Consider the following 16,072-nt stretch of genomic DNA (forward strand, 5'->3'; position numbering starts at 1 on the left):
TAATGCAAGCACCTGCGATTCATACGATCACATGGTGTGTCGCTCCTGCGAACTGGATGAAGCTTGTGTAGCTGGTCACATGCATGATGCTGCTTGCGGGTAGGATGAGAGCGGTCACATGTGTCATTATAGGAGGGCACAAAATGTATAGATTGCAGTAGGCCACAAAACACCCTAGCACCGACCCTGAATGTGAGAGTACAGAATGCTGATGATCTGTATAACTACATACAGATCATTATTTAGGGGCTGCATGTGTTCTATTCACTAGGCCAAAAGAAGGGAGATATGAAAGAGAAACACTGTGAAACTAATTGATAGCATACAGTATATGTACAACTAACTAATTGACAGCATATACAGTATGTACAGCTAATAAAACCTTGCCATTGGCACAAGGGGGAAGCACCTGCAATATAGTGGGATTAAGCCGCAGGTTTAAAGAAACTTCTCAGACTCAGAACAATAACACATTGCAAACCTGTGCTGATAGTGTGTGTGTGTGTGTGTCATATTTCTCTTTTATGTATTTTAAAATGTTCAGTGTTTTATTGGAAAACGTTCCACTTTATGCAGCTAAAGACAGACATAGGGGCTAATTCAACAAGGAACGCAAAACTGCAAAAATTGCGTAAATAAGTAAAATCTGAGACAAAAAATACAAAATCTGAGACAAAAAATACAACTTCTGAGTCGTAGCAAAAACTGTGTATGCACTACAAAACGTAGGCGTGTAGGGGGCGTACTAAAGGGCTGGACTCACAAAAACTACGAGCAGGAGCATGTTGTGGGCGTATGCAGATTTTAGATAGGCGGGCATACGCATTTTTTGCAACTGAACGCACATTTATGGTGTTCAGTTTCTGAGTGACTACTAGTCCACATTAAAATCTGCACAAGCTGACCTCAGTTGTAGAATGTTCAATGTATACTGCAATCATTGCTTCATTACACCCAGCTGAAGAAGCTCACACTGCTGACCACAATTCAGTTTATTCAGCAGCATTGAAACCTCTAAACATGTAAGGGGAGCATTAAACTATTTAACACATGTATTACTCTAAAATATATGTTAGTAGTAACCTAATAATTCTTTAAGTTAATAACAATGCAGGTTTGTCAAGAATACACTTGTTTTCCTACAAACATGTACAATAAAATTTACAAGCAAGCTTTTTTGTTTTTTTTGTTTGGTTAATGGCTTTTTGTTTAAAAGCTGAGTTTTTTTCTGATTTAAAGCAACAAACAATTATCTTCAAAAATCATACCCACATACATGTGTAAGGATGTTTTTTTTTTTTTTTTTATCCTTGACAAAGAAATGTATGTTCAATAACATCACCACAATAATTGTGATTTTGTGGACATTTTATTTATGCACCACTTTTTAAAAAAATAAAAATATTTTAACATTAAACAATAACATAAGGAATGTTAATAATAACAAAGAAACATTAATATGTCATGTATGTAAACTTTCAACATAAAAAAAAACATTTTTTTTCTTTTTTTTCTCCTGTGTTTCTGGATTCACCAGCGGAAGTAGCTTGTCTTGTTGTTTGACGCATCCTGTCAGTAGGCATGGTTGGCTCAAAGTTATGTGTGGCTGATGTTAAATTGTGACATCAGAAACCTTTACGCCAAAAATGCGACTAAGTGTAAGTTGTTTTGCAAAAAATGCAGAATTTAAAATCTCATCGCAAAATTTGCTAATTTGTCCACCTTTTTTTTTGTAACATTAAATTAGTGTTGCAGATTTTCCATTTGGGCTTGCTTTCGCAATTTTGCGATTGGTCGCAGTTTTTGCTAATTTGTACTTTTTACGATCCTTACTGAATTAGCCCCTATATACTGTATGTAAGTGATCTTAAGCAATAAGTGATATAATTATGTATTGAATTTTTTATAACATAATGTCAGCAGTTATTATTTTAATCTGTCTTGTGATTTAAAATTGAATGAATGGTGGCATCACAAAATCCTTTGGGTCGGGTCAGTTTAGGTTACACAGAATATCGGGATCCACACTTCCTGTTTTTTACATTTCAGATTTCCATTGAACAGTGGTTCCCAAACCTGATCCTCAAGGCACCCTAACAGTTCAGGTTTTTAAAGATAGTCATAGTTGAGCCAGAAGATTTACTAAAATTGACTGAGGTACAAATTAAATCACCTGGGTCCAAGCATGGTTAATCTTAAACCTTGACTGTTATAGGCCCTACAGATTGGCCGATCCGCCGACAAGCTGCCCGACGGCGGATACGGCCGACGGGCGACCCGGCGGCGGGGGGGCAGTGAAGGGGGAGTGAAGTTTCTTCACTCCCCCCGTCACGCGGCTCCATTGAAGTGCAGGCAAATATGGATGAGATCGTCCATATTGGCCTGCATGCACAGCCGACGGGACCAGCGATGAACGAGCGCGGGGCCGCGCATCGCTCATCGCTGGAGCCTCCACACTGAAAGATATGAACGAGTTCTCGTTCATTTATGAACGAGATCGTTCATATCTTTAACACAAATCGGCATGTGTGTAGGGCCCTTTAGGGTGCCTTGAGGACCAAGTTTGGAAATCACCAGGATAGAGCCTTAACTTTACTTTATTTCTTTTTTCAGTGTTCGATTAACTGATTTTGTCTCTTAAATGAATGTATAGAAAAAAATAACACCACTACTTCAAATCTAACTTTTCATATTTAAATCAAATTGAACATAAATAATCTAAATCTCTATTATGTTCATGGTTTCTATATTCTATAAAAATAAAAATAAAATCTGTATTATAAGACCTATTAAAGAAAAATGCTATGTAAATAAGTTTTTTTATTATTATTATTATTATTATTATTATTAATAATAATAATAATAATAATAATAATAATCAGCTCTGGATTAGAAAGCTGGAAAACATCACCACATATCAAATAAATATGCAAAAAGAGGAACCAGACAGATCATTGCTAGTTACACAATAGGCTAAATGCACTCAGACATCAGCAATTAATTGGCAATTTGCAGATGATTGTGCAAATAAATCTGCAATGTTTGGGGTTCACAGATTCAGATTCATACCAAAAATTGATTGGGATTGTTAAATCAGGTTGTCAAACATGTTGGATTTCACAGAGCAATCGGGGCTGTAGATTGCTAGTGTATGGTAACAATCAGTAGATTTGCTGACCGTTTCTAGTAAAAGATTGGCTGATCTGAATTTACTGAAAATGATATGCAAATCACTGGAAAATATCTGTAAAGTTACGTATGTGCAGATGGATGGACTGGGGTATCTGTAAATCTGGGGGGAAAAAATCTCTAAATTATTTTTTTTGTGACTGCTGATGTGCAGTATGGGGCCTATAGAGGGAAATTTGCTCTAGACACAACTGGTTAGCATGGTTACATTGAGGCCTGCCACATGAAATCACAATGAATCATAATAACCAAATGGAAGGTTACTTTTAATTAATGCTTTTAAGATGCAGAAAACCTCAATAACTATGTTTACTTTGTATTTGCTTTTGAAATTGTCAAGATATCTACATGACTGTAGACATGAATTTATTTATCAAAGAAGAGGTGTTAACTAAACTTTGATTGAAAGTTAAAAAATAGATAAGCCATTGGGTCCAGATGGTGTGTAATTAATACCCCTTTCACACCGCAGCTTGTACCCGGTAATTTGCCATTTTTACTGGCTTCCTAAACGGTTCGAGCTGCGATGTGAAAGGGTCACCTTCAATTTACCGTTTACAAAATACCGGTATTTTGAAACGGTAAAAAAGCAGGGTCCTACCCGTTTCAGACCCGTTTCATTGTGCAGTGTGAAAGGGTCTGAAACGGTATTTGCAAGCCTCAGAAGGTGATAGGCTGTTTCCATGTGTGATGTCACCAGGCAGAAGCAGGAAATAAACATTTAAAATGACAACCACTGTTTTGTATGGGTGAAACGGGTTCAGTGTGAAAGGTACCAAAACGGTAATGAAATGGTAATATACTGGTTACAACATGCGATGTGAAGGGGGTTTAACTGCTCAGACCCGTTTTAAGAACCGTTTAAAGAACCGTTTCAAAAGCAGGTTTTGCGATGTGAAAGCAGCATAAGAGTATTAAACGATTAAAGGAACGAAAGTAAATCTTGTGATGCCATTATTCACACTTTCTAGCCAATCACTGCTGACAGGTGTAATTCCAGGTACAGTAATTGGAGATAAATGTAGCTTCACTAAACAAAAACAATAGAAAAGCTTATGATAACTATAGATCTAAATCTTACATAAATAGTACTGAAATTAAAAGACCCTCCTTAAAAAATATTTGAATATTTGAGTCAACAAATGAGAATATTTATGACAGCATCATGCCAAACAAAGCTAGTGTATATTGTTGAATTGGTAACTAAACAAATACTGTAGATTAGGGTGTTTCAGGCTGAAACGGTATGCACAATAAATTAATTCAGAAACTGAAAATTATTTAATTTGGTTCAAAAATGATTTAATGGCTAAGGGTTTGACATGACATAGAGACACTGATAGTGAGCTGTCACATGTATATATGAAATAAACAAAAATAAGCTACAAAAGACACAAAATAGTCAATTGACCAGGTATATATCAGGCATACATATACCCAGATATACTTACACCAAAACCTGTCATAAGCACAAAGAAAGAAAGTCGCTAATACAGTTTATGAAATGAATAAACCTTTATAAAAAATAGCAGATATAGGAGGTTAATTCAACAAGGAACGCAAAACTGCAAAAATCGCAAATATTGCGAAAATACGTAAAATCTGAGACAAAAAATACAACTTCTGAGACATTGCAAAAACTGTGTATGCACTACAAAAACGAGGCATGTAGGGGCATACTAAAGGGCTGGACTCACAAAAACTATGCAGGGGCATGTTGTGGGCGTATGCAGATTTTAGATAGGCGGGGCATACGCATTTTTAGCAACTGAACGCACATTTATGGTGTGCAGTTTCTGAGTGACTACTGGTCTACCTTAAAATCTGCACAAGCTGACCTCAGTTGAAGAATGTTCGATGTATACTGCAATCATTGCTTCATTACACACATCTGAAGCAGCTCACACTGTTGACCACAATTCAGTTTATTCAGCTGCATTGAAACTTAACAACATGTAAGGGGAGCATTAAACTATTTAACACATGTATTACTCTAAAATATATGTTAGTAGTAACCTAATAATTATTTAAGTTAATAACAATGCAGGTTTGTCAAGAATACACTTGTTTCCCTACAAACATGTACTATAACATTTACAAGCAAGTTTTTTTTGTTTTTTTGTTAATGGATTTTTGTTTAAAAGCTGAGTTTTTTTCTGATTTAAGGCAACAAACAATTATTATCTTCAAAAATCATACCCTTGATAAAGAAACATATGTTCAATAACATCACCACAATAATTGTGATTTTGGTGGACATTTTAAATATGCACCACTTTTTTTTTTTTACATTTTCACATTAAACAATAACATAAGGAATGTTAATAATAACAAAGAAACATTAATATGTCATGTATGTAAACTTTCAACATAAAAAAACTATTTTTTTTCTTTTTTCCGCCTGCGTTTGTGGATTCACCAGCAGATGTAACTCGTCTTGTTGTTCGACGCATCCTGTCAGTAGGCATGGTTGGCATCAGAAACCTGTACGCAAAAAATGCGACTAAGTGTAAGCTTTTTCGCAAAAAATGCAGAATTTTAAATCTCATCGCAAAATTTGCAAATTTGACAAGTCCACCTTTTTTTTATGTAACATTAAATTGGTGTTGCAGATTTTCCGTTTGGGTGTGCTTTCTTAATTTTGCGATTGGTCACAGTTTTTGCTAATTTGTACTTTTTACGATCCTTACTGAATTAGCCCCATAGTTTCAGTTAGAGATGAGCGGGTTTGGTTCCCTGAAAACCAAACCCCACCTGACTTCACTACCCGAGCACGGATCCGAGCACGGATCAGGTTTTCCAGCCTGACTCTGAAACCAGAACGAGGCAAAATGTCATCATCTCGCTGTCCAATTCTCGCGGGGTTTGGATTCCATATAAGGAGCTGTGCATCGCTGCCATTTTCAGTCCAATCCCGTAGAGTGTAACAAGAGGACGTGTCTCCGTCCTCAGTGTCTGTGCGGGAGGGAAAATGGGGTGGCAATTTTAGTGCTGTCTTGTGCTGCTCAGTCCAGTGTAGTGTCTTATGCTGCATCAGTCCAGTCACAGTGGTGGTGTCCTCTGCTACCATACAGTATGTCCAGTGCTGCTGTATAAATCCAGTCCAGTGGTGCTGTGTTGTGCTGTATCAGTCCAGTGGTGGTGTCTTGTGCTGCATCAGTCCAGTCACAGTGGTGGTGTCCTCTGCTGCCATTTGTCCAGTGCTGCTCTATAAGTCCAGTCCATTGCAGTGTTGTCCTGCATCAGTCCAGTGGTGGTGTCCCCGTGCTGCTGTATAAATCCAGTGGTACTGCTGTATAGGTCCAGTGGTACTGCCGTATAAATCCAGTGATACTGCCGTATATATGTCCAGTGGTACTGCCATATAATTCCAGTGATACTGCCGTATAAGTCCAGTGGTACTGGTGTATAATTCCAGTGATACTGCTGTATATTTTCAGTGATACTGCCGTATAAATCCAGTCCAGTGGTACTGGTGTATAATTCCAGTGATACTGCCATATAATTCCAATGGTATTGGCATATAAATCCAGTGATACTACCATATAAATCCAGTACATTGGTACTGCCGTATAAGTCCAGTGGTACTGCCGTATAATTCCAGTGGTACTGGTGTATAAGTCCAGTGATACTGCCATATAAATTCAGTCCATTGGTACTGCCGTATAAGTCCAGTGGTACTGCTGTATAATTCCAGTGGTACTGGTGTATAAATCCAGTGATACTGCCATATAAATCCAGTCCATTGGTACTGCCGTATAAGTCCAGTGGTACTGCCGTATAATTCCAGTGGTACTGGTGTATAAGTCCAGTGATACTGCCATATAAATCCAGTCCAGTGGTACTGCCGTATAAGTCCAGTGGTACTGCCGTATAAGTCCAGCGGTACTGCCGTATAATTCCAGTGGTACTGGTGTATAAGTCCAGTGATACTGCCATATAAATCCAGTCCAGTGGTGCTGCCGTATAATTCCAGTGGTACTGGTGTATAAGTCCAGTGATACTGCCATATAAATCCAGTCCAGTGGTACTGCCGTATAAGTCCAGTGGTACTGCCGTATAATTCCAGTGGTACTGGTGTATAAGTCCAGTGATACTGCCATATAAATTCAGTCCATTGGTACTGCCGTATAAGTCCAGTGGTACTGCTGTATAATTCCAGTGGTACTGGTGTATAAGTCCAGTGATACTGCCATATAAATCCAGTCCATTGGTACTGCCGTATAAGTCCAGTGGTACTGCCGTATAATTCCAGTGGTACTGGTGTATAAGTCCAGTGATACTGCCATATAAATCAAGTCCAATGGTACTGCCGTATATGTCCAGTGGTACTGCCATATCATTCCAGTGATACTGCAATATATGTCCAGTGGTACTGCCGTATAAATCCAGTCCAGTGGTACTGCCGTATAAGTCCAGGGGTACTGCTGTATAAGTCCAGTCCAGTGGTGGTGTCTTGTGCTGCCATAAGTCCAGTGGTGGTGTCCTGTGCTGTATATTATTAACTCCAAAGAAAAGGGTTATTTACATTACTTATATTATTATCCAAATATTTTTACAGGGTTTGCCCTGTGTGGTGTATCGGTACACTCGCCTGTGCTGCATATTATTATAATAGCTCCAAATAAAAGGGTTATTATTATCCAAATTAATTTTACAGGCTTTGCCGTGTGTGTGTGTGTGTGTGTGTGTGTGTGTGTGTGTGTGTGTGTGTGTGTGTGGTTAGGGGAACACTCTCCTGTGCCACCAATATTGTGCATGTATTAAATCTGGGCAAATCCCAGCACATCCCATGTTGTTTGTGCCACACACTTGTGTCGCTTAACTTTTTTTAAGTGCCATCCTGTCTGACATTGCAGTGCCACTCCTAGATGCGCCAGGTGTTTGTGCCACACACTTGTGTCGCTTAGCTTAGCCATCCAGCTACCTCATTGCACCTCTTTTTTTCTTATTTGCATCAAGGGCTGTTTGTGGCCTATTTTTTAAATTTGCCATCCTGTCTGCCACTGCAGTGCCACTCCTAGATGCGCCAGGTGTTTGTGCCACACACTTGTGTCGCTTAGCTTAGCCATCCAGCTACCTCATTGCACCTCTTTTTTTCTTCTTTGCATCAAGTGCTGTTTGTGGCCTATTTTTTTAAATCTGCCATCCTGTCTGCCACTGCAGTGCCACTCCTAGATGGGCCAGGTGTTTGTGCCACACACTTATGTAGCTTAACTTAGTCATCAAGCCACCTTTTGGCCTAAAAACAATATTGTGAGGCATGAGGTGTTAAGAATAGACTGGAAATGAGTGGAAATTAATGTTATTGAGGTTAATAATACTGTAGGATCAAAATTACCCCCAAATTCTGTGATTTTAGCTGTTTTTATGTTTTTTTTTAAATCATCCAGATCCAAAACCAAAACACAAAAGGGTGGTTTTGGCAAAACCAATCCAGATCCAAAACACGAGCATGGAACCAGAACCAAAACCAGAACACAAAACACGAAAAGTGACCCTGGAGTAAATGGATGAGAATGTATAGATATCGGTTCATTAAGGACAGTTCTAACCCTCTGGCCACAAAATTATACATTCTGATTAACAAGGAGAAAAAAAAGTTGAAACAACTTTCTAGTTGTATATCAGTGCCTGGGGGGAAACATTAAAGTTAAACCAGAGAGAAATAAACTTTGTGTGGGCTGAACACTTAGGACCTAATTCAGCTGTGTAGCGCAGTGCTGTTTGCCTATATCAGCAAACTGCGCACACGCAGCGGCCACATTGCATCTGCACGGCCCCAAGCATTGCTGCTGCAACACGGTGGCCACAATGTGATTGACAGCGAAACGGCGTTGGGGGGGGCGTGATGGGCTGAACGGCGGTGTGTCGGCAGCATTTTCGGGGTGGCTGCGTGACATCACACGCAGCCACTCTGATTTAACAAAAAATGTTGGCGGCCCCCAGCATGTGAGGAGATGGACTCAGATCTGGCTGCGTATGCAGTGATCTGCGTCCATCTCTCAATCAGGTCCTCAGGTCATAATTCATAGCTGGCTGCTGCTGCGTCACACAGCGCAGTTTTCCTCTATCGTCAAACTGCACATGGCCTCAAGCATTGTGGGTGCATCCCAGAAGAATGCGACCGCAATGTGATTGACACCGGTGGACCTCACAGGGCAGCGACACGGCATTGGGCGAGGTTGCAGTGTTTTCAGGGTGGCTGTGTGACATCACAGGCAGCCGCTCTGATTAAAAATATGGGCTCAAATTTCATTTAATGCACCCGCAATTAAATTGCGAATGCATCGTGAGGCGGCACTACACATGCTGGGCGGCCTTGCACTGTGCTGTGCGTTCTCCAGCTTGTGAGGAGATACGCAGCAATCTGCCGCCATCTCTGAATCAGGTCCGTAGTCCTTCCAAAAGTAGACGAGGAACCTTTATTTTTGTTAATTTACTTCATTTTTTTCATTTGTGAACTGCTCGTTTTCTGGACTTTGCCTAAGTTATTGACTGCTTTATTAAATGTGACCTGTCTAGATTACGACTTTCACTGCCTCACCTAAGCTTAACTCTTGTGTGACATTTAACTTTAGAATGTATTAAAAACCAGAGTTAAGAACAACATGTCTAGTGAAATATTAGTCTTCTCCTTAATTCTTCATTTTTTAAGCATTCTCAGGGTAATGTTTTATAAAGTTCAGTTATGTCCATCACTGACCATATATCACACTCTAGTCATGAAGTTAAAATGTAAATGTTGATTCAGTGAGAAACTGGATTATTGCTTTCATCTGCATTAGTTTGCCCTCCTAAATTGTGACAAATTACTTGTAGCAGTATTAGAGGCTTTGGGGGTCATTCCGACCTGATCGCATGCTGCGCTTATTCGCAGCCGTGCGACCGGGTCGGAACTGTGCATGCACGGCGGCCGCATTGCACAGGCACGTTGTTGTCCGGCGAGAACCGAACGCAGGCGTGTCGAGGCGTTTGGAGGGCGGATATCTGACGTCAATTCTGGAACCTGCAACGCTGAAGTGATTGCACAGGGTAAGTAAGTCTTACCCTAGTCTAGTTCTGCACAAAACGTTTTTGGCATAGCAGGGCTGCACAAGCGATCGCAGCCCTGCTGTGCAAAAATACACTCCCCCATAGGCGGCATCTAGTTGATCGCACGAGCTGCAAAAAAGTGGCAGCATGTGATCAACTTGGAATGAGGGCCTTTGTTTTCCACTCACTTAACTAACCTTTGCAGAATTAAAGTATAGGATAACCTACACAAACACACAATAGAGGCAGCCATTTTCAGGGCTGAACTAGTATCTAGTAAAGGAAAACAAATGCATTCAGTAATTCCTCTGTTCGGGTGTGGATCATAGGGTCAACAGTCATTAGGTCGACAACTATTGGTCGACAGTGACTAGGTCGACATGTGAAATAGGTTGACACGGTCATTAGGTCAACATGAAAATATGTTGACATTAAAAAATGTCGACATGAGTTTTTAATATATTTTTGGTGTTTTCTTCGTGAAGTGACTGGGAACCCCAATTAGTGCACCGTATTCGCTCGCCATGCTTCGGACAAGGTGCTTCACTCCGCTACTGCTGCGCTCGGCATAGGTTACTATTCCCAATCGTAGTCCATGTGGATCGTAAAGTACGAAAAAGTTCAAAACATTTTTTTAAATGTGAAAAACTCATGTTGACCTTTTCATGTGTCGACATTTGCCACGTTGACCTAGTGACCATGTCGGCCTACTGATAATGTCGACCTAAAGACCGGATACCCTCTGATCATGGATGAATAACATAGCAGACAGATTAGACTACTGACTCATCTCAGACTAGGCAGTCCTTATCAACAACTGTAGGCGAACCAGTGAGCATGAAGACACAGCCAATTCATGATTCTCCAGTAAGCAGTACCCTCCATTTTTATTCGCAACAGCAGCCCTCATAGGGTTCTACTGAAACTTTAGCAAGCTTGGACCTGATAACTTTCACCATCTTTAGATGCGGTTACCCCTTGTAGCTACACATCTTAAAATTTGTCCAAGGTCATTTCCTCATGCATATGTAGTACCATGCATGTGGTCCGAAACTGGTAGCACAGTTATTGCATTAGCAATCCACATCAAAGGGATGGGATCTTTCAGAACCCCGGTGCCTGCTTGTCTTTACTGAAAAATTTCAATGATACGTAATTAGAATTATTGACATGAATCAGGGGCTGATTGGCCATAGGGCTCACCAGGAAGAATCCTGGTAGGCCGATGTGTCTGTGGGTCCTATTTTGTGTGTTGTCATGTGGCCCCAGCCCACACATGACAGGCAGCCCATACTCAGTACACTGCATTGTCCCCATTTATTCAGTTATTTCATCTCTGCAGTACTGCAACTCTGCCATCCAGTGATGCTGCATGCAATCAGGCCCTATAAGGAGGGATCCCATCCCCCTCAACAGACCCCACCCCCTCATCAGACCACATTTCCATTAGGGCTGCTTCCATAAATTTCCTGGGCTTGTTTTCCATCCCAATCCGCCCCTGACATGAATTGCTGAATGTTGGTGGATATGACCCTCTGTCAGTTACCCAAAACAGCATTACAAAATAATCTTACCGAAATGTTACGTTTGAAAGTCCAGCTTCTTTCTTGGCTTCTTCTATTTGTGCTTCACTAATGTCTGTTCCCAAAACCATTTCAAAGTAAGGAGCCAGAATTCTTGTGCCCTGTCCTGACCCACAGCCAACGTCAACAGCAAGCCCATATGGATTTGTTAACTAGGAAAGGAGAAGACATTTAATGTAAAATTATAACAACGAGTATACAGGAGAAAAGGAATGCTCATCTATTATATATTTTCCATGAGTAATAAAAAAAAAATCAGAGCTCATGTTAGCCTATCAGCGCTAACATGTGCAGCATGCATCCACCACACTCTTAATTTTTTTTGTACTGTAAAGATACTTGTTGATATTGTCGTCATCATCAACATCTTTTAGAGATTTGCTTTATTGCATTGGCAATGCCCTTACTGTACCAACCCCATAAATATACACAATGAAAAGGTGGCTGCAGAACCATTTTTACAAATAATCATATACAGCAACATTTGTGGTCAAATTCATTGAGTCACATTTTTATGCTCCACAAATGAACTTAGATCCATGTCTAAGGGATTCAGAGACTGACACAATGGGCCTAATTCAGAGTTGATCGCAGCAGCAAATTTATCAGCAGTTGAGCAAAACCATGTGCACTGCAGGGGGGGCAGATATAACATGTGCAGAGAGAGTTAGATTTGGGTGGTGTGTGTTCAAACTGAAATCTAAACTGCAGTGTAAAAATAAAGCAGCCAGTATTTACCCCGCACAGAAACAAAATAACCCTCTTTGCACATGTTATATCTGTCACACCTGCAGTGCACATGGTTTTGCCCAACTACTAACAAATTTGCTGCTGCGATCAACTCTGAATTACCCCCTATGTCAATGTTGTTTGCAGCGGAGCAATTTTTCGTTACTGCGCATGCGTCAGGTGCTGCAATGGTTTTGCAATGGCAATCACAGTGAGGATTTTTTCACAAAGTGATTGACAGTCGGGGAATAGTCGTGGAAGGTAGCAATAAAGTGATGACTCAGACGTAGGCATGTCATGACCATTTTGGAGGCGTGTCACAGCTTGCGACTGTGATCCCATATGCAGTAATATGCAGGACTGCCATTAGAAATTGTTGGGCCCAGGACTGATAAAGTAGACAGGGCCCCTCCCCGCCCAAAAAAAGATTCTGCCACGCTGCTCCAGCCCTATGTGATTTCATACATTGTGATGTTACATATAGGTGGAGTGTTGCGGACCTACACAAACGGTTCACAGAGAGCTGATGAACAGAGAAGGCTTGCTTCTTAGAAGTCCTCTGTCGTTTTGCAGCCTTGTGCAGCTCTCCAGGTATTGCCAGTAGAAGCCCCCCTCTATGTAAGGACACAGGACCCCAGTCCCCACAGTCCCCCCCCTGATGGCTGCCCTGGTAACATAACTCCAGTGTCTTCCATCTGACAGCCACACTGCGTCACCATGGGGTTTCTCAGAAGATTGATAACTGCCCAATATGCATCCAATGGCTGACTCTTCGTACACAAGCGGATGGATCTGAGCTGCCTCCAGTGGGGTCTAACTATAAGACCCAGCAGAGGTGACATTTTAATATTTTCACACAGCTGCTATATATGAGATTGCAGCTGCAATGACATTAGCATCTATTTCTGAACCAAGCCCTAAATCAGGTCCAATGTGTTCAATTATACATAGGCTGTGGTTTATGCATAATCTAGAAATATTTAACCACACACACAAAAAAGTATAAAATAATAATTTATTTAAGAACAGATTTCTATCTATTTATGGTTTTAAATTTAATTTTTATATAAACAGGAAATTTGTAGGTAATTATATCAAATCTATACATACTTTGTGTTTATACATAACAATTATTATTATTATTTTTTTAGAAATATACTTCTAGGGACTATTTTTCAAAATTCTTGTCTGTCTGTTTGTTCCAGCATCAGGCAAAAACTACTGGATGAATGTTGATGGCGTTTTCACTAGGGAAGAGCGGGTTCAGTTCCCCCGAGAACCGAACCCTACCGAAAATCACGTCCTGAACCCGGATCCGAGTGCGGCTCGGGACTTCCCACCAGACTCGGAAACCAGAACGAGGCACGAGTGGTGTTGCTGTATATGTTCAGTCCAGTGGTGCTGTGTTGTTCTGTATCAGTACAGTGGTGGTGTCCTGTGCTGCCATAAGTCCAGTGGTGTTGCTGTATAAGTCCAGGGGTACTATCGTATAGGTCCAGTCCAGTGATGCAGCCGCATAAGTCCAGGGGTACTGCCGTATAAGTCCAGGGGTACTGCCGTATAAGTCCAGGGGTACTGCCGTATAAGTCCAGTGGTACTGTCGTTTAAGTACAGGGGTACTGCTGTATAAGTCCACCAATATTGTGCGTGCATTACATCTGGGCAAATTCCAGCACGTCCATGTTTTGCACATACAATTAATTTGGTGGTGCAGAATTTTTTGAAAAATGAAAGGGGCATTCAGGAGATGCTGTCAGTGGCCCAAAAAATTGCGGCCCACTTTCAACATTCAGCCACTGAGTGCCACTCCTAGATGGGCCAGGTGTTTGTGCCGCACGCTTGTGTCTCTTAGCAAAGTCATTAAGCTACCTCATTGCACCTCTTTTTCTTATTTGCATGATGAGCTGTTTGGGGCCTAGTTTTTAAAAGTGGCATCCTATCTGACACTGCAGTGCCACTGCTAGACGGGCCAGGTGTTTGTGCCGCACACTTGTGTCACTTTGCAGAGTCATCCAGCTACCTCATTGCATCTCTTTTTCTTCTTTGCATGATGAGCTGTTTGGGGCCTAGTTTTTAAAAGTGCTATCCTGTCTGACATTGCAGTGCCACTCCTAGATGGGCCAGGTGTTTGTGCCACATACTTGTGTTGCTTAGAAAAGTCATCCAGCTACCTCATTGCACCTCTTTTTCTTCTTTGCATGATGAGCTGTTTGGGGACTAGTTTTTAAAAGTGCCATCCTGTCTGACACTGCAGTGCCACTCATAGATGGGCCAGGTGTATGTGCCACACACTTGTGTCACTTAGCAAAGTCATCTAGCTACCTCATTGCACCTCTTTTTCTTCTTTGCATGATGAGTTGTTTCGGGCTTAGTTTTTAAAAGTGCCATCCTGTCTGACTCTGCAGTGCCACTCCTAGATGGGTCAGGTGTTTGTGCCGCACACTTGTGTCGCTTAGCAAAGTCATCCAGCTACCTCGGTGCAGCCTTTTGGCCTAAAAACAATATTGTGAGTTGTGACGTGTTCAGAATAGACTGGGAATGAGTGGAAATTAATGTTATTGAGGTTAATAATACCGTAGGATCAAAATTACCCCCAAATTCTGTGATTTTAGCTGTTTTTGTGTTTTTATTCAAATCTCATCCAGATCCAAAACCCGAAAGGGTGGTTTTGACAAAACCAATCCAGATCCAAAACACGAGCGAGGATCCAGATCCAAAACCTAAACACAAAACACAAAAAAGTGCCCACTGCACATCTCTAGTTTTCACTATTGTATAGTTTAGTGACCTAGAAAGAAACTAAGTTAGTATGATCTCGATGTGACATCAGGGAGAGGAGCACTGAAGCAAAAACCATATGCTTGACACTCGGCGCACTGAAAGTTGGTGTTCCGATCATACTGCTGTGAAACTTGACTCCGCCCAAGTTATGCAACGGAACCCGACTTAAAGTGACTGCTCTGCAGAGGAATCTAAATGAGGCAGAGATTCTAACAGGAAGTGGCACAGGTGGCACTGTGTTTATACCACGTCTATACCCCTTATCCACTGCAGTTTCCTGTAAGCATCTGCTTCGCAACAAGTCGTAGGGGCAAATGCATAGGGCTACAGGCATAGACCTCAGGACCAGTTGCTTCTCCCATGGACATGTTTATGTGGCTTGCTCATGAGTTAGTAGCCCCAAGCATCTTTTTATTTTAATCGCTGATGAATAAACAGCAAATATTGTTTACAAAGAAATCTGTATAAAATATACATCACAATATTAGATGGCACTACTATGTTTGTAAAATTAGTTCTGCTGATCAATAACAGATATCCATGTGAGCAAAGCTATAGGCAAACGCTAGTAAATAATATTTATTCAACATGCATTGCCAAAAACAATGCATACATTACCAACCCCATTTGGCTATTTTCTCCCAAAAGTTGGAAAACAGATTAATATGGATATGGACAGGGTCAGTTCTAGATCAAGTGGAGCCCATGCTAGACTTTCTTTTGGCACTCCCACACAGCCTCCAGATCACATTTGC

At 41.0% G+C, this 16,072-nt stretch overlaps 1 protein-coding gene and 1 long non-coding RNA gene across 2 annotated transcripts in view; one reads left to right on the forward strand and one right to left on the reverse strand.

The window, feature by feature from the left end:
- LOC134945093 (putative methyltransferase DDB_G0268948) overlaps positions 1 to 16,072 on the reverse strand; it is a 182,106-nt gene that overhangs the window by 151,489 nt on the left and 14,545 nt on the right. The window contains exon 2 of the mRNA XM_063934151.1: positions 11,799 to 11,959. Within this exon, the coding sequence (XP_063790221.1) occupies positions 11,799 to 11,959 (161 nt within the window). The remainder of the gene's footprint in view (positions 1 to 11,798; positions 11,960 to 16,072) is intronic.
- LOC134945094 (uncharacterized) overlaps positions 1 to 16,072 on the forward strand; it is an 89,351-nt gene that overhangs the window by 66,501 nt on the left and 6,778 nt on the right. The window lies entirely within an intron of this gene.

Source organism: Pseudophryne corroboree, chromosome 7 (assembly GCF_028390025.1).
Source record: "Pseudophryne corroboree isolate aPseCor3 chromosome 7, aPseCor3.hap2, whole genome shotgun sequence".
NCBI classification, from domain to species: Eukaryota; Metazoa; Chordata; class Amphibia; order Anura; family Myobatrachidae; genus Pseudophryne; species Pseudophryne corroboree.